Below are 17,754 nucleotides of genomic sequence, written 5' to 3' on the forward strand. Positions count from 1 at the left end.
GTCATACAGGCGCCATCTCCCACTGGGCAGGCTGGCTCTTCCCTCTATCGATTGTTTCTTTCTCTGTGTAGAAGCTGGCGTCGTTGGCTTTTTTGCTCCCATGTTTAGAGTCATATAAATAAAACCCACCAGGCTACAATTAAAGCTTTTCTGTGTTTATTTGGATTGGTGTCCAATACTGAGTATGGTGGTGGGCATTACATGCCCTGAATTTGGGAAGCTGATCAGAGGGTATCTTAGTTACTGTTCTATTGCTGCGAGCAGGCACCACAACTAAGGCAAAGGCCACTTGTATAAAAGAAAAGTGTCAATTAGGGTCTGGCTTACAGCTTCAGAGGGCCAGTCCATTATCAACAGGCAGGGTGGAGCAGTAGCTGAGAGTTTTACATCCTAATCCAAAGGCAGGACACACACACACACACACACACACACACACACACACACACACACACACACAGAGAGAGAGACAGAGACAGAGACAGAGACAGAGAGAGACAGAGAGACAGAGAGACAGAGACAGAAACAAAGAGAGACAGAGACAGGGAGAGAGGGAGGGAGGGAGAGAAGGAGAGAAGGAGGGAGGGGAGGAGGTGGCGCCCAGGGGAGAGCTGGGCCTGGTATGGACTTTTGAAACTTAAAAGCTCAACCCTAGCAACATACTTTCTTCAACAAGGCCACACCTCCTAATCCTTACAAGTTTATCATCTAGGGAGTAAGAATGCAATATAAGAGCCCATGGATGTAGTTAGAATTCTGGAATTTCGGTTTCTTTAAAAACAGAAATATTATAAGAATGTTTTTGTTTTAATCCCAGGTGTGGGATGTAGGGTCCCTTTTGTCTGTCCACAGCAGCTGACTGTTGATTTTCCTCGTGCTCTAGCAGAGGCATGGTTTTGCCAGCTGCAGATAGTTTCTCTGATTGTGTGATGTTTGGAATTCTGGGAACTTTTCATAGGGTATATAAATGCTAGGGCCCTGAGAGGCAGGGTCAGTGGCTGTCGGTCATTCAGGGGGAATTGTTTATGGTTTGTTAGTAGTCATCCTCAAAGAAGAAACAAAAGAAATTAGATTCAGGGATCTCTCTCTCCCCTCTGTCCTTTTTTCTCTCCTATCTAATAGGGGTGAAACCAGGGGGATAAAAGGTGGGAAAAAGAACCCACCAAGTATCAAAAATCAGCTACAGGTAAGGAAGAAACAAGGAAATCAGATTCACATCTCCCTCTCTTTTTCTATCTAGTGAAAGGGGGCAAAACTGGAAGGGGGGATAAAGGGTGAGAAAAAGAACCCACAAAGTAGCAAAGATCAGCTACATATTGGAGCCATTCTCATTCAAACCACCATAGGAGAGATAGCAAATATGTAGCAAGACTGAGTCACCCAGAGTTCTTAGCTAGCCTGGGCTTCATAGTAAAGCCTGTCTGAATAACTGACAGAGAGAGGGAAGGGAGAAAAGAAGAAACTATTGATAAATGTGACTATGTAAAAAATAAAGACCATGTAAATTCCAAAACCACTTCAAACAGACAATTAGGAAATAGCAACAAAAGTTACTAAATAGCAAAAAGTTACTAACAGAAGGGGCTAATCTCATCCATATACTAGGAACTCTCAGAACATGATCAAGGCTCAGTGGTAAAGTTGCCGGTCATCTTTACCAGCAAACAAACAAACAAACAAACAAACAAACAAACCAGACCCTTGAGTACAATCTTCATGTTTAGTAATTCTGCCCCACCCTCTGTATGTGTGTGTGGTGGGGGGAACGGTTTGATACACAGTAGCTATCGCCTTTGGGGAAGAAGAACCTCAGCTAAAAAAAAAAATGCCTCCATGAGGTCAGCCCATGTTGCATTTTCTTGATTAATGATTGATGTGGGAGGGCCCAGCCTACTGTGGGTGGAGCCTTCCCTGGGCAGGGGTTCCTGGGCTCTATAAGAAAGGCTGGGCAAGCCATGGGATGCAGTTTGCCCTGGTCTCTGCTTTAGCTCCTGTCTCCAAGCTCCTGCTCTGACTTCCTTCAGCGATGGACTGATGTGGAACTGTAAGCTAAATCACTTTTCCTCTCCAGGTTGCTCTTGGAGATTTGTTGTTATTGTTGGTTTTTTGTTTGTTTGTTTTGTTTTGACACCAATAGAGAACTAAGACACCACCTTAACAGGCTTCAGATGACGAGTTATTTTCGAACGTTTTATTCTTGAGAATTTAAGGTACTTAGATCATATTATTTCCCCCTTCCCTACCTCTGCCAGGATTCTCTCTCCTCTCCCTGAACACCTAAATTCATATTCTTTCTCTCTTTTAAAAACAATCAGAAGAACCCTGGGGTTTGATTTTCTTTAGCCAACTGCCCCTGAGCATGGGGTCTACCTGGGGTATGGTTGATGTGCCCAGTGCAGAAGTCAGAATGTTGATTAATGTTCTTCTGCCTTAGTTAATATTAATGTCCTACAGTTTCTCTGGTGATGGGAAGTAAAACTGAAGACTCATGATTGCCAGTGGTCTTTAAAAGGAGAGTGTGGGAAGGGGGACAGCTTGGGAAAGCCCTGAGACTCTGAGTTTAAAGCGCCACAGGTGTGAGGTCCTGAGGCAGGAGCCTGCTGGGCACAGCTGAGGAATGTGGGCGGGCTCTATGCAAGGTTGGATGGGGGGGGGGCTCTGTCTGCATTCCGCTGAGTGACTAGGGGAAGGTGGGCTGTCCTGTTGGCAAAACTCACTACAACTGCTATGTAGAGAAAAGACTGAGAGGAGGAAGGCAGTCCCAGAGCAGGGAAGAGACCCCACAGATAGCTAGGCCAGGACAAGTAGGGAAGCTGGGAACCCACAGGCTTCTGGGGGCTCCTGTGGTGTTAGGCAAAGGAAGTGGGGTGCAGCTCTCCTGGGTTTTGTCATGAAAAGCTGGGGTCTCCTGAGTAGTGTCTCAGAGGGAACAGTACTGAGAAGGAAAACCCACTGTGGGTTGTGGGGCTTTAAATGTCTTAGCAGTGCTGGGGGTGGAACCCAGGGCCTTGAAGATGTCAGGGTAGCACTCACCACTGGCTGGGTCTGAGGTGAGTACTCACCATTGGCTGTATGAAGGTGCATTTGGGGGGGTGTGTTCAAATGTGTGGAGGTGCACGTATATATTGTACATATATATTGTGGGTGCGCATGTTTGAATGTGTGGAGGTGCATGTGGGTGTGCATGTTTGGATGTGTGTAATATATATGTATTTGGATGTGCATGCTTGTATATATGTGAAGGAGCATGTGGGCCTGAACTCTTGGATGTGTGAATTGTACATATGTATGTGGGTGTGCATATTTTGATGTGTGGAGGTGCATTTGTGTATTTTACATATGTATGTGGGTGTGTATATTCAAGTGTGTGGAGGTGCATGTGGACATGCACTCTTGGATGTGTGCAAGTGTGTGTGGGAGTGTGCTGGGGGGTGGTAGTTGCAGCTTTCCTTCAGGTGTTGGGGACAGAACTATGGTCTTATCCTTGCTCAGCAGGTTCATTACCCACCGAGCCCCTCCAGAGCCTGGAGCTGAACTTTTTCTATCTATCCCTTCCCTGGCCCACTGTGATACTGTGTCCTCTTGTCACAAATTAGGTGCCACAGAGAAGCGGTTTGTTTCCGAACTGTGCAGTTTCAGCCATGTGCAGAGCCTATCCCCATCTTAGCACAGCTGTGGGAACTTTCTGTCTGGGAGCTTGGCTGTCCTGTTGTGCTCTTCAGCCTGCTGGATAGTCTAAGTCTCTGCATTTTTTTTTTCTTTTCTTTTTTCCCCCGGAGCTGGGGACTGAACCCAGGGCCTTGCGCGTGCTAGGCAAGCGCTCTACCACTGAGCTAAATCCCCAACCCCTCAAGTCTCTGCATTTCTACATATAATGTCTACCAAAGAAAACAATGCTCTGCTGGGGTCTTTAATATAATAAAAGCCATAAATCCTGTTTTGGCAGATGCCTGAATTGTAGCCTGTATCAGCTAAGGTGGAGAGCTGTCCTCCACACTAGGGTGTCCCTCAGGCTCAGCCATCTTCATGTCCCTCCACTGAGTTTGTCAGAGTGACCGGTGTGTGGAGTCACGCAGTGTGAACTCTGACTTTGTGGTTCCCACTGTGTTGCTTACAGCTGCTCTTGGCTATTGTATCACTCACTCTTTCTTACTGTTGAATGGTTCCACCCATGTCCTGCTGGTAGGCACTAGGGCTCATTCCAGTTTGAGGTTGGGTAAAAAAAAAAAAAAAAAAAGATGAATAGAACATTTTTGTGCAAATCTCTCAGTGGACAAGTTTCTTCCTTTTTCTTGGGCAAATGCTGAGGGCTCGGGGAGTTCAAACTCTGTTTTTTAGGAAGTTGCCAAGCAATTCCACAGTGGCTATACCACTTCATTCCCCACAGACATTCTATGTGCCTGTGCACTCATAGCGGCTGACACAGCAAGAGGTGTCCCCAGGGGAGACAGTCTTTCCATTTTAGCTATTGCTGGAGGTATAACATTTTTGTTTTTAAAATCAGAGTAGCAGAATGTTTTTGTGGCATTCTTACAGGTACAGCTCTTGTCTCTCCCTTGTCTTGTCGTTCGCCATAGTGTCCCTTCACGTGGATCTATTACCTGCCCTGCCTCTCTTTCCTAAAGCCTCCTTTTCCTGCCTTTCTCAGGCCTCCACACAAACACACAAGCATGAAAGCTGAAAGGGAAACTCCGCACACGAGAGAACGCGCCATGTTTGTCCTCTGAGCCTGGGCTCTTCACTCCATGGAACGCTCTCTTCCTATCTGCATCCCTATGATTCTGCGTTTCTTCAAGGCCCGTGTTCACCTAGGCTGTTCCTTGTTCACCTGTGCTTCCTTGCTGTTGTGAGTAGAGCGGTAGTAGAGGTGAACACGTGTGGAGTCTCCGGTTGAGTGGTCAAGTTCCGTGAGTCTGTAGCCACGACTGGAGTAGCCAGGCCCTACGTCCTCAACAGCGTTTGCTGTTGTCTGCTTTCCTGGAGATTGCCATTCTGACTGGGGTGACATGGCACCTTCAACTACTTCTGTCTGCTGTGCTTCCCTGGAGGGCGAATGCTTTTTAAAATACGTGTTACCCTTTGTGTTTCTTCCTTTGAGAGCTATGTTCAGCTCCTTGGTCCTCCTTTGTTCGTGGTATTTCTTACAGTTTAAGGTTTTGGTTTTTAATTTTTTTTCTCATTCCATTTACATCTTGATCGCTGCCCCCACTCCAGGTCACCTTCTCCCATGATCCCTCCCCTCCCCCCTCCCTTTCTCCTCTGAGGGTGGAGACCCCTCCTGGGTATCCCCCCACCCTGGCACATCAAGACACTGCCCGACTAGGTGCCTCTTGTCCCACTGAGGCCAGACGAGGCAGCCCAGCTAGAAGAACATATCCCATGGACAGGTAACAACTTTTGGGATAGCCCCCGCTCCAGTTGTTTGGACCCACATGAAGACAGAGCTGTACGTCTGCTATATATATATGGGGGGCAGGGGGCTCTAGGTTCAGTCCTTGTATGCTCTTTGGTTGGTGGTTCAGTCTCTGAGACCCCCGGGGCTCCAGGTTAGTTGATTCTGTTGGTCTTCAGTCCTCTGCTGGTTCTTCTCCACCTTCTACCCCCCCCCCCCCATCCCTCAATCCTTCCCACAACTCTTAAGAGTCCCTGCACTCTGTCCAGTGTTTGGCTGTGGGTCTCTGTATGCATCTGAGACAGCTGCTGGTGAAGCCTCTGAGAGGACAGCCTTGATAGACTCCTATCTGCATAACAGTATTATTAATAGTATCAGGGATTAGTGCTTGTCCATGGGTTGGGTCTTTAGCTGGGCCCGTTATTATTTGGCCATTCTCTCAGTCTGGGTTCCACCCCCTGTCCCTGTATTTCTTGTAGACAGGATAGATTTTGGGTTGAAAGTTTTGTGGATGGGTAGTGTCCCTATCACTCCACTGGCTACAGTAGGCAGACTCTTCAGGTTCCACTTCAGGACTCCCACTGCTGTGAGTCACAGTGAAGGTTGCCCTCATTGATTCTTGGGTGCCTCCCCTGTACCAGACCTCTGGCACATCCTCGAGATGCTTCCAACCCCCCCACTCCCTACCCATCAGTTGCAGACTTCCATTCATTCTCATGGCCCTCTGACCATTTCTCCTGTCTCTCCCCACACATCTGATCCTGAATGCCCCCATTCCCCTCCCCGTTCCCTCCTCCACCAAGTTCCCTCCCTCTACCTCCTACAACTCAAGTGATAGCACATGCTGTCGAGGATATAGAGCAAGGGGGAACACTCCTCTGTTGCTGGTGGGAGTACAAACTTGTACGATCAGTTTGGAAATCAATTTGGTGGTTTCTCAGAAACCTAGGAGTAGTTCTACCTCAAGATACCACTCCTGGGCATTTACCCAAAGATGCCCCACTGTACCACAGGGACACTCCCTCAACTATGTTGATAGCAGCTTTATTCATAATAGCCAGAAACAACCTAGATGTCCTTCATCCGAAGAATGCATAAAGAAAATGCAGTACCAATACACAACGCAGCACTATCCAGCTATTAAAAACAAAGACGTCATGGGTTTTGTAGGCAAATGGACGGGATTGAGAATATCATCCTTAGTGAGGCAACCCAGTCCCAAAAGGACATAAATGGTATGTACTCACTTGTAAGTGAATATTAATTACATAAAACACAGGACACCCAGGCTACACTCCACAGACCTAAAGAAGCAAACCAAGAGGAAAGACTCAAGTTAGGATGCTTGAGTCTCACTTTGAAGGGGGAATAAAATAGTTTAGTTTTTAAAAAGTTCTTTGTTTATGCTAGATATCCTCCATGAGATGGATAGCTAGCAAAGATTTCTCTCCCACTCTGTAGGTCTTGACCCAATTAACCACGACGTGCAGAAAGGTATTAACATCACGAGGTCTCGCTTGGAACCCATTGCCTTAATTCCCAAGTTGCTGCGGTCCTGTGAGAAGGCCTTACCTGTGTTTTCCCTGCTTTCAGTACTCGCAGTGTCAGAGTTTCTGGTCTTACACTGAGGGCTTCGATATATTTGGAGTTCAGTTTGTGCAGGGTGAGGGATAAGGACGTAGTTTCTTCCTCCTGTGGGTACCCAGTTTTCCTACTGAGTATTTGACATCTTTGTGAAAGACCACGTAGCTGTATGTTTTGTGTCTGGATCTTCTGTTCTGTTGCACCAGTTGGTCCGTCTGTGTGCCAGCACTATGCTGATTTTGTTTCTGAGGCTCTGAGGTTCAATTTCAAATCAGCCATCCTTTTAGCCTGAGGTGATGTCTGTCCTTGCTGCTAAGGTGTGTTTCTTGGATGTAGCAGAAGGATGGATTCGGTTTTTGTATCTACCTTTTTAAACTATTGCTGTTGAGAGAGATCAATGAGCAGTATTAATTCCTATTGTTGGTGTGTGTGTGTGCGCGCGCGCGCATGTATGTGTGTGCATGTGTGAGTGTGTGTGTTTTTGGGTGTGGTAATCCTCTTTAGGTTAAAATTTTGCTTCTATTCCCTTCTGTAGGGCAGGATTTGTAGATAAAATTTTTTTTTAATCATGGAATGCCTTGTTTTCTCCATCTATGGTGGTTGAATATTTTAGTGGTTGTAGCAGTCAGGGCTGGCATCCATGGTCTCTTAGAGTCTGTAGAACAGCTCCGGGTCCTTCTGGCTTTAGTCTCCTTGAGAAGTCGGGTGTTACTCGAATAAGCCCGCCTTTGTCTTTTTCCTTTGCATCTTTTGCTACCCTTGCTTTGTTTTGTATGTGTAGTGTTTTGGTTGTTATGCACCAAAGGGACTTTTTTTTAAATCTTCCCCTGTCACCTTTTTCCTTGTCCTCATTGCTAGATTTAGTTCCAACACCACCTGCTGTCAGCAGGTATCTCGATACTAAGAATTTCCTTTTTTCCTAATTACATGTCGGTCCCATTTTACAGTTACATTGTTAGTTCACAAAGAAAATGGCTGTGTTTCTAAACGCTCCACCCAGGGTCTAAAGAGCAGACCCCGTGACTAGGAGCACAGGCTGCTTCGGTTCCCAGCACCTACTTGGTGTGGCACACGGTTGTTTGTGACTCCAGTCTCGGGGGATCTGATGCCCTTTTTTTAACTTCTGTGTGCACTGCACGTACATGGTGCACAGACATACTTGTAGGCAGAACACCCATACACATAAAGAAATTCTAAAAAGAAAAAAGAAAGGGCAAGACCCTGCCGGGCAGAGCAGAACTAAAATTCATCCCCCGCCTGGTGACTCAAAGGGCTGGCCATGAGCTCTGCTTCTATGAGTTGACTCGGTTTTTGTTTAATATGGCTGTGTAGAGGATATTTATACAGTGGAGAGTATTATTATCTCCCGAAGCCCAATGCACAGTTGCTACCAATGCAAAAAGTCTGAAGGCCTGGGTGAGGTCACCCTGTCCCTTTAGTATATTTGGACCCAGATGTTTGGCCTAGTTTTCTGGAACAGACAGGCTCTCCCTCTGCCACATGGTGGTGCTGTGAAGTGTAAGCATCTGGTAGTAAAGACTGGGCAGGGAGCTTCTCGCTCAGCAGGTATGAATGACACTTCTGGCTGTGCTGCACTTGCAGCCTGCTCCAGGCTCTGGGCTATAGGCCTGGGCACTCAATTCTACCACAGCCATGACAGCCAGTTATAGCTGCAGTGTCTTAAAATGTTATAGACCTATTCACCACCAGGAAGAGAGGCAGGGGGACCAGTTCAAGGCTAGCCTGGGCTACATGAGACCCTGCCTCAAAACAAAAAAAGTGAGGGAGGGAGGGGGACAGAGGAAGACATCACCCCCAGTCGCCCCCACACATTCTTCACTGCTGTCGCTAGGCAGGCTTCAGCACAGTCCCACCGTGAATGCACAGTGAACTCGTGTACTCAGCCCCAGCAGCACCCACTGGGTAAGGCTTTGGGGTTTCTATATCGAAGGGCATTTGCAGATGCTCCCTTAAGGCCAGCACTCTGACCTCTTTGGAGTATCAGCGTGCATGTTCGCCAACATGTCAGCAACACATCCGTTTCAAAGTCATCTTTGCTATTTTCTTTTCTGTTTGCATTTGTTTTGAGACAGAGTCTCCTATAGCCCTGTGCCAATAAGGCTGACTTTGAACTTCCGATCTCGCCTCTACTTAAAGTTCTGGGACACAGGCAGTACTACCCTGCTCTGCTTTTTTCTTAAGGTGGGACAGATGGTTCAGTGGTTATAAGTACTTGCTGCTCTCACAGAGGCCCCAAGTTCAGTTCCCAGTGTCCACATTATATGATCCACACCACTTGTCACTTTAGCTCCAGGGGATTCCAACATCCTCTTCTGTCCTCCAAGGCATTGCCACACCCCAATCCACACATATAAATATAATTTTTTCTTCTAAATCTACAAGAACGAGCAGGGTTTTAAAAGCCATTTCTGTTTGTAATAACATCGGTCTCTTTTTTTTTTTTACACATTTTATTTCAAGGGGAATATTTTGAACATATCTTTTATATTTTTTGAAGATTTATTTATTATATATAAGTACACTGTAGCTGTCTTCAGACACACCAGAAGAGGGCATCAGATTTCATTACAGATGGTTGTGACTCACCATGTGGTTGCTGGGATTTGAACTCAGGACCTCTGGAAGAGCAGTCAGTGCTCTTAACCTCTGAGCCATCTCTCCAGCCCTGTATTTTCTAAATAATTGGAAAGGCAGAGCATCTGGCCCCTGGAACACAGCTGGTCTTTCATCTTAGAAACTGTTGGCTAGGCTGAGGGTGGGCAACCGTGACTGCTCTTTGTCCCTGGCTTCTCCCCCTCCAGTCCTGTTCGGAACTTTCGCATCTTTTTTAACTGAAGTTTAGTTGAACAGCCACGCCTTTCACCAGGAAACAGCTGAGATGTGCGAAAAAGCAGGACTGTAAGGTGCTTAGTGACACTGCTGTGGTTCTGTCCCCAACATCCCCCACAAGCTGCCTGGTGCTGATGGGAGCTGCAGGAACCAGTAAGAAGTGGGTCATTGTCTGGGGTCCTTCTTGGGCTCCCAACATGATGCTCTCCCCTGCCCCCAAAAAAGGCTCAGAGCAGTGGCCAAGCCAAAGATCTTGAACTCACCTGAGAGATGAAATCACCTGTTCTCTTTGGAAATGGATCTGTCTCTGTCTGTCTCTCTGTCTCTTGTCTCTTGTCTCTCTCTGGTGTTTCTTACAGTATCAGAAAGCCAGATAGCAAGATGTCAAGCACCTGCCACTGTCCTCTCCAGCCTTGCTACTGTGCTTTGAGCTCAGTCTAGGGAGCTGTGCATCTGCCTTACATCCTCTCTGAGCTCAGCCTCAGGAGCTGCTCTTCACCTCCTCTCTGCCTTCCTGCTTTGACCATGTGTGAAAATTTGCATTTTTCCCCTGCAGCGCTTCAAGTCCAATGCCCATAAGCATTTCTTGGCATGCATACTCCTTGTGTGACTTCCGCTGTGTTTCTGGTTATAGTCTTCCCTCCTGCCCATCCATCAGCCCTGTGCTTCTGACTCCCCCCTCCCCCCAGCTGTTGTGGGTTGCAGCCTCTGCCGCCTTCTTGATTCTCCAGGCTTTTCTGTCTGAGCTTCTCCTCTGATTTCCTGAATTGCCTCCCTTGGGCCCAGAGTTGACCCATGGCACTTGCAACTTAGAGCTGCAGCCTCCTCCAGGGTTGGGGATCCTTGCAGTTACATATAGAATTTTAAAAAAGGATGTGTGTGTGTGTGCGTGTGCATTTTACGTATGTGGGTGCTTTGTCTGCATCAGATGGCATCAGATGGTTGTGAGCTGTGTGTGGGTGCTGGGAATTGAACTCAAGACCTTCAGAAGAGCAGTGAGCGCTCTTAACCATTGAGCCATCTCTCCGGCCCCAATATAAGAAAAATTTAAGCCCATATATTCCACTTATTTTGTGGAATTACAGTTTTTTTATGACAGGATTTTTTCTGTTATGTCCTGGAACTCTCTTTTTTGACCAGGCTGGCCTCAAACTCAGATCTCTGCCTGGCTCTGCCTTCCAAGTGCTGGGGCATGCACCACCATGGCCAGCCCAGTTTTATTCTCATGACTTTACTCATAGCTGGCTTTCTGTATCCTACCCATGGGTTCCTCATATATGGGTTCAACCAACCATGAATGGAAAGTTTTGGGACAGTGCATCCAGATACACCCTATGCTGTCCTTACTCCCTGATGACACAGCCCAGCAGATGCAATAACAAGCTCCTGGGCCAGTGGGTCATCTGCATTTACACTGAGAAAGGCTGACAGGAGGGTGTGTCTGGCTTAGGTATGGAGACGTGGAGTTGAGTTTAAGGAGGCTAAGATGGCCACTGTCTTCAACGTTTTTGTTTTATTGGAGCCCACTGTCCGCTTCCACGGGTCTGGAAAGAAGACGTATACTTGAGACACCCCTACCAGGAGCAGAAACAAGCTCAGGGTGGCTGGAGGTGTCCATCGACAGTGTGGTGTGTGCTTTCTGCTTTCTCCCGGTGGTGCTGGGGGTGCAAACTGGGGCCTCACACATTCTAGAACAACGCTCTACCAGGACTCTACCCCACCCCGTATTTTCGTGTTGATTACTTCTGTGTAGGGAATGCACTTGATTGAAACATAGGCTGAAGAGCCGTAGCGCATATGTGTCCCCACTGTGACGACTTGCACGCCACACTGCGACCGTGTGGTGGTGACCAGTGTTCTCTGCTGCTGTCTTGGAGTGAGCGTGTGGTCTGCATATATGCTGTGTTCATGAGACACCCTCCTGCACCTGCATGTGAGGAACGTGGCTTCACTGTTCGAGGCAGGTTTCCTGTTCACTGGATTGTCTAACCTACGGCACACCCTGGTCTTTCAGCTGTGCAGGGTTACGGGATGAAATCTCTTTATGACAGAACATTTCTCAGCACTGGACTGTCTGTCCACTTCCTTCTCCCCTATGTGAGTTTTGAGACTATGTTGTCAGTGGCAGCCAAATCTAGCTTTTTGCCTTTTTGCCAAGGCCACCGTGAAGCAGCAGGGCTGTTTTTCCTGTTGTCTGTTTCTTTGGGCTGGAGTCTCTGCATCCTCAGATGTAAAAGCATCTGGGGCTGGGCTGCGGTGAGCCTTGCTAACAGCATGGCCATCAATGTTGTATACATTGCTGCTTAGTATTTCTGCTGTCACCCAGTAGGATGTCACCCCTTCAGTGCCTGTGTCCCCACACCCCGAGCCTCTCCACAGAGGATGGCTTTCTTCCTGAAAAGGCTCCTTCAAAGTCTCTTGAGGTCGTGGGAGGGGGAAATCAGGTGGCTAAAACCTGTGTGATGTGTTTCCCCTTCCAAGCAGCCATTCAACGGTAGCCATCTCTGGCTCTCCACTGTAAGTCTGCAGGAGCCAAAGTGTTGGCCATCTAAGGTTCTGTGTGGCTAGAGTGCCCAGGGCAGCTTCCTAAGGTGTGCTCAGGTCTGTGCTCCTTTGTGAACGTGGGTACTCTGGAATTATGGGAAAGGAGTAGAAAGAGACTCAGAGACGGCATTTAAAACTGACAGGCTCATGCTTTAATAGACACCGAATCACAAAGGAAGGGCCAAGCGCCCGCAGCCTCAATAAAAATATGAAGTTCTTTTTACATGGCAAATCTCATAATATAAAAAGTTTAATGCTGTCTGGAAATTGTGTAATTTACAAAAAGAGTCCGTGTAGGCCAAAGGTGGCTAACAATGCATCTAAGGAGAGTGAATGCCAAGGAGGGAGGTGCCCAGGATGGGGGCATGAGTGCTGTCGTGGGCGCTTTCTGAAGGATCCTCTACAAACAGGCCCAGTTCACAGGCCTCGAGTACAGCCAATTCCAACAACAGTGTGTGAGGGGAAGCCGCACTGTTGCATTTGCCCACTTACAAGGTGCTAAGGAACACCGAAGCCACCGTGTGCATGGCCAGGGCAGCTGGACCCTATGGGCAGCACCTCACCACCGATCAGGGTGGACTGATTTTTTTTTTTTTTTCTTAAGGGAGGAAGGTGAGACCTGCACATTGGTGCAGAAACAACGTGTAAGTTTTGGTAGGTGATTTTCTTGGGTGTGTTTACAGTTAGGAGTCATTGCTGGTGAAAACTGGGGCAGCCTACGGCCTTGCTTTGCGGTCTCACCAAGCTCCCCGAGGAAGCCGCTGCTTGTCTGGAGCATGTCTTTGTCTGGTAGAGCCGGGGTAGAACATTTAAGAAAAAATTTATTAAAAACTTTTACTTCCTGAGCTTAAGGGAATTTCTCTACACTACCAGCAGAGGGGAAACAGAGACCACTTTTGTAACTTTGACTCCTATCTGTCGACTTCTCCCACAGGGGATGAAGAGCCAAGAGCTAGGTAGGAGTCATCTGCACCAGGTGTGAGCCCTCGAGGCTTTGGGCCCGATGGGCCAGTCGGTCTCCCCTGCTTCCTTGAATACTTCCTGGCCGTGGAACAAAATTTCAGTTTCGTTTTTCTGTTGTGTGCACCAGGAGTTGCCAACCTTCCTTTTTAAGAGGCTGGGTTAACAGGCGACTTCAGGCTTTGTGAACCAAGAGGCAAAAATCAGGACTTCTGCTGTACTCATTAACCATTTTAAAAGGTGAAATCCACCACTGGCTTACGGCCGAAACAAACAAACGGAACTTCAAACTCATTCACCAGCTTAGCTTGTGGGTCACGGTCGCCAACCCCTGACCCATACAGAACTCTGATCAAACAGTCTCATGATTTTTAAGTGTCCTCTTCTCGACGTAGCTGAGAACTTCACTTGACTTTATTCACATGCATGGAGTCGCCAAGACTGACATAAACGATGACTTGGGTCTGCACACCGGTCCCGTTATCTTGCCAACTCTTTTCCTTCATTGAAACTTACAAATAAAAAGCATCCCAGGTACTGATTAGCTCTTCTGTGCTGATCAGAAAAACGACAGTGTACCTAGGCATTCACCAGGGCAGCCTGGGAGTCGTCCTCCATGGCTTAACAACCACACATGGTCTGAGGGGTGGAGGTATTTGCTGATGGCGGGCTGCATCCTGGACAGAGCACAAAGAGCCAGGCTCCTGGGCACTTTGGGGGAGAGGCTGAGGTGGTGGCTGGGAAGGACAGAGCCCAGCCACCCGCGTTTGTGTTGAGGTTGAATCTTGGTTGCCAAGGACCTGACTTCTTTGCAAGTGGTATGCACAGTGCTGGGTTTGGTTTTCATCTGCTACATAGCCAGTTAGCTCCCTGCTAAGCTAAGATAGTACACGCTGCTTCATGAAGTATTTCTCTCCTAGAGCCAGGGCCAGGCCAGAATGTGACAGCCGCCTTATTGTGGTTGTCAGCAAGGTTGTTGGGTCAAATGTAGAATCCTCTACAGCAAGACTCAGTGGAGCATAACATGGAGTCAGTTTGCAAAACAGCACACTGAGGCAGAGGTCCATGAGCGGCTAGAGTGAGGTCCTAGCGTGGTGTGTTGGTGCAGGCTGAGGCACACAGATCCCTGCAAATCTGAAAGGCTAGCTTGGGCTGGAGACCCCATAACCAAGAACAAACCCAAGTCAGGGCCTACTCAAGGTCAGAAGTGCCCTTCGGGTCATGATGCCAGCCAGGCCCCCAGACCCCTGTGATGATGGATCTCGGCCCAGATGACTGCTCTCATAGTGAGGAGGGAAGGAGGGTCTCAATCTCAGTGCTATTCCCCTGACCTGGTGGTGCAGCTCAAACTGTTGCAGCACTTGCAAAGACTGACCTGGAGAGTGGCAGCCAGCAGTCACAAGAGACCAGCTGGGCTGTGGGGCCTGGTGACCAGCTGAGGAGAGAGGTCTGCAGGGAGAAGAGACGCAGCAAGGCAGCTGATGGAGTGGCAGGGGTTCTGGTCTAGCTGGCCAGGGGACTGGATATTTGTTTTTTTTTTTTTTTTGTTATTTTTTTCTCTTTCTCTCTCTCTTTTTTTTTTTAAATAAGGAAATTGAATAATTTCAACCATACCACCAGGAAAACTTGATTACTTCTTACGGATGAATATTCAAAATTTGGCATTTAAAATTTCTTGAGCTTTTAAAAATAACAGCTATAAATGCAAAGTACTATTGATAATAAAACCAAGTGTTTATCCATGTACAAAAAAGGTCAGTTATGTTTTAAAAGTACAATGTTGTGTTTTAAACCACAATTGCATAGTTCTAAAATGCCTGGACAAGAGTACAGAATTTTTATTTTTATTATTTTTTTTTAAGAAAATTCAAGTTTGGCCAGCAGTGGGGTCTAAAGACCCCCTGGCCTAGCTCATGGGGAGCAGCTGGGGATGCAAGCTTTCAACATGAGTTATTGCATTGTGGCTGTGACTTCCGTATCCACCAGAATGGCTACAATTTAATCACAAAGAATTGGCATTTTAAAAACCACAGTTCTCCTTTTGGCTAACGTAACGCATCAGTGCAGAACTTGACTTAGAACATTATTTATCCCACCAGCACCTGGAAGCCCAACAAGAGCTGTCTGTGCTCCTGAGGGAAAGGTATGCATAGAGACTTGGTAGCAAGCCCTGTGCTCTCGCCTCCCACAGGCCCTGCGGCAGGAGCGTCACGAGACTCGAGACTCGAGCAGGGCAGCGGCAGAGAAGGCACTGCCATTCCCACACAAGACCTGCTTTTGGTGAATCTGGCCCAGGGGCTACCCTTGAGTACTGCGGTATTTGGCGTGGCAGTGACCTTGCCCAGGGAGCCCACCTGTCCGGAGAGAGATGGCATCAGCGGCTGTGTGGGCAGGTGACCACAAGGATGAGGGACCCCTGGACTCTGAGTCAGGGTCAAGAAGATGCTCTAACATTTGGAGGAAGGGAAGAGCCTTCCTGGGGGCAGGAACTTGTAACCGTTGGCCAAGGGAAGTCTCAGAGGGCGCGAGGCAGCAGCTGTGGTGCTGCGGCCACTGGCTGTTGTCAGTGTTGCTGCATCCGAACACCAGTGGCCATTGGTGGGGACTTTGGGTGGCACCTCGTCACGCCGCTGCACAGACAGCTCCTTCAGTTCCAGCCTGTCTGCCTCGCCCTCCTCCTTGCCATGGCGAGGGGACAAGTTCAGCAGGCTGAGGACATCTCTTTTGGATGTCAAGGTTCCTGGTGCACCTCGACATATTTTTCGGGGGCCCCTGGGGGGCTGGGGTGTGCTCTGCCAGAGCATCTTGAGGCTGTGCACCGCCTGCACCTTCTCATCGGGGGCATCAGCAGGACTGGAGCGAGCAGAGCCAGCTGAAGAGTAGGAGAGTGCAGGGGATGGCGCACTGCACGCGGGGGATGTGTTCCGGGGGGACTTGGAAATGTGAGCGCTGTACGGAGAGCTGGGGTACTTGAGTCTGAAGAGCGGAGGGTCTGCCGGGGAGACTGGGGTGTCACGGCCGGGCGATGGATGGCTGCTGCCAGGCGGGCTCAGGCCATCCTTGCCTGACACCTCTGATGTGGCAGGGCTGCTTACCTTGGGAAGGGAAGAGCTCCTGGCTGGGGGCTGTGGTTTGATAGTGAGTGGGGACAGCTGGCTCCTCTGATGAGAGAGGATAGGCTTGCTGAAGGCGCTGGTCTCTGAGGCCCTGAAGACTGTGGTGCTGCTGGGTGCTACCACCCCATCTTCTCGGTCAGGGCTGGCTGGGCCACCGCTCCGCTGAAGGCGCTCTACCGCCAGGAGGTGGCTTTTGGTCTCCTCTAGGATCCTCTGGGCCAGCTCCTGGGGGTCCAGCTTTGGGCTGCTCTCCTCCTGGGACTTCACAGTGCTGTCGGTCTCCGTGCTGGACTGGTCCGACTCACCTGTGTCTGAACTTGCCAGTTTACCCACTTTCTGGAAGGGTGAGTTCGGGCTGGGGATCAGGGTCATCTTCACGGGGGAGTTGGGGGTGCTGACACTGCCCTTGGAGCTGACCGAAAGCCTCACCCCACCTGGTGCCTTGACACAGGGCTGCTTGGGGTCTGGGGAGAAGCGCGCCTTCCCCTCGCCTTGGTAGGTCGCCAGAGGTTCCATGCTGATGATGGAGAACCCCTCGTATTCTTCTTCTTCCTTGCTGACCCCACGTCTGGCCTGGGGGGACATCTGGCGCCGTGGCAGGGTGGCTCGTTGAGGGTGGGTGCTCTTGGACCTATCATAGTCCTGTCGTCCTCGGGGAGCCCCGCCTTCCAGTCCCCCCTCGGGCTTGGAAACAAAACTCATGGAGGAGGCAATTGAGCTGAGGCTGTACACGGAGATGGCGTCCGAGGCGATGCTGTCTGCCCCCGTGGGTGAGAAAGGAGGATGCTGGTAACCCAAGGGCAGAGTGTTGGACACAGACTGTGCAGATGCCAGGGACTCCAGGGAGGACGAGCTGTCCAGGCTGAGGCGCTTGGGGAGCTCGGTGGAATCTAGAACGGAAAGAGCCATTAGGATTTGACAGACTGGCCTTTCCTTCATGAGGCATCCTAATGCTGGGAGCTAGCAAAGACTTCCTACATATGTACAACTTGAATTAACCCCGTCCTCCTGAACAAGAAGTAAAGACCCTACTACTTGCCTAGCCATGCACCACAGGCTACCACTCAGCTGCCAACTTACTATCCCTGGGAGGACAGCAGGGCCCAGCACAGTCCCATGGACCTCCTCTTACACTGTGTTTATGGCCATGGAGTAGGAATACCCTGACACCATGCCATGTCCCATTAGCTCCACTGTCCCTCGTTTTGTCCCCCACATTGCTGTCTGTCCCTGAGGTGCTGGCCTCAGGCAAGCTAATGAGCTGGCTGCCTGTATGCCCCAAGGATGAAGCTCTCCAGAGCCAGGAACTCT

General features: G+C 49.0%; 1 protein-coding gene and 1 long non-coding RNA gene across 12 annotated transcripts in view; one reads left to right on the forward strand and one right to left on the reverse strand.

Annotated features, from left to right (window-relative positions):
- LOC134481214 (uncharacterized) overlaps positions 1 to 17,754 on the forward strand; it is a 77,289-nt gene that overhangs the window by 31,666 nt on the left and 27,869 nt on the right. For 2 of the 8 annotated variants that reach the window (XR_015634914.1, XR_015634909.1), the window contains exon 1: positions 1,918 to 2,041. The exons of 5 other annotated variants lie outside the window; for them this stretch is intronic. This is a non-coding gene — a long non-coding RNA (uncharacterized LOC134481214). Of the gene's footprint in view, positions 1 to 1,889; positions 2,042 to 17,754 lie in introns of those variants that run through there. One more of the 8 variants, XR_015634916.1, reaches the window with a different exon arrangement.
- The window catches only part of Ttc28 (tetratricopeptide repeat domain 28), a 442,550-nt gene continuing 437,292 nt past the window's right edge, over positions 12,497 to 17,754 (reverse strand). For all 4 annotated transcript variants that reach the window (XM_087579748.1, XM_087579747.1, XM_087579750.1 and 1 more), the window contains one exon: positions 12,497 to 17,333. In XM_087579748.1, coding sequence (XP_087435874.1) covers positions 15,775 to 17,333 — 1,559 coding nt within the window. In that variant the 3' untranslated portion in view covers positions 12,497 to 15,774. The remainder of the gene's footprint in view (positions 17,334 to 17,754) is intronic.

This window comes from Rattus norvegicus, chromosome 12 (assembly GCF_021556685.1).
Source record: "Rattus norvegicus strain SHRSP/BbbUtx chromosome 12, alternate assembly SHRSP_T2T, whole genome shotgun sequence".
Lineage (NCBI taxonomy): Eukaryota > Metazoa > Chordata > Mammalia > Rodentia > Muridae > Rattus > Rattus norvegicus.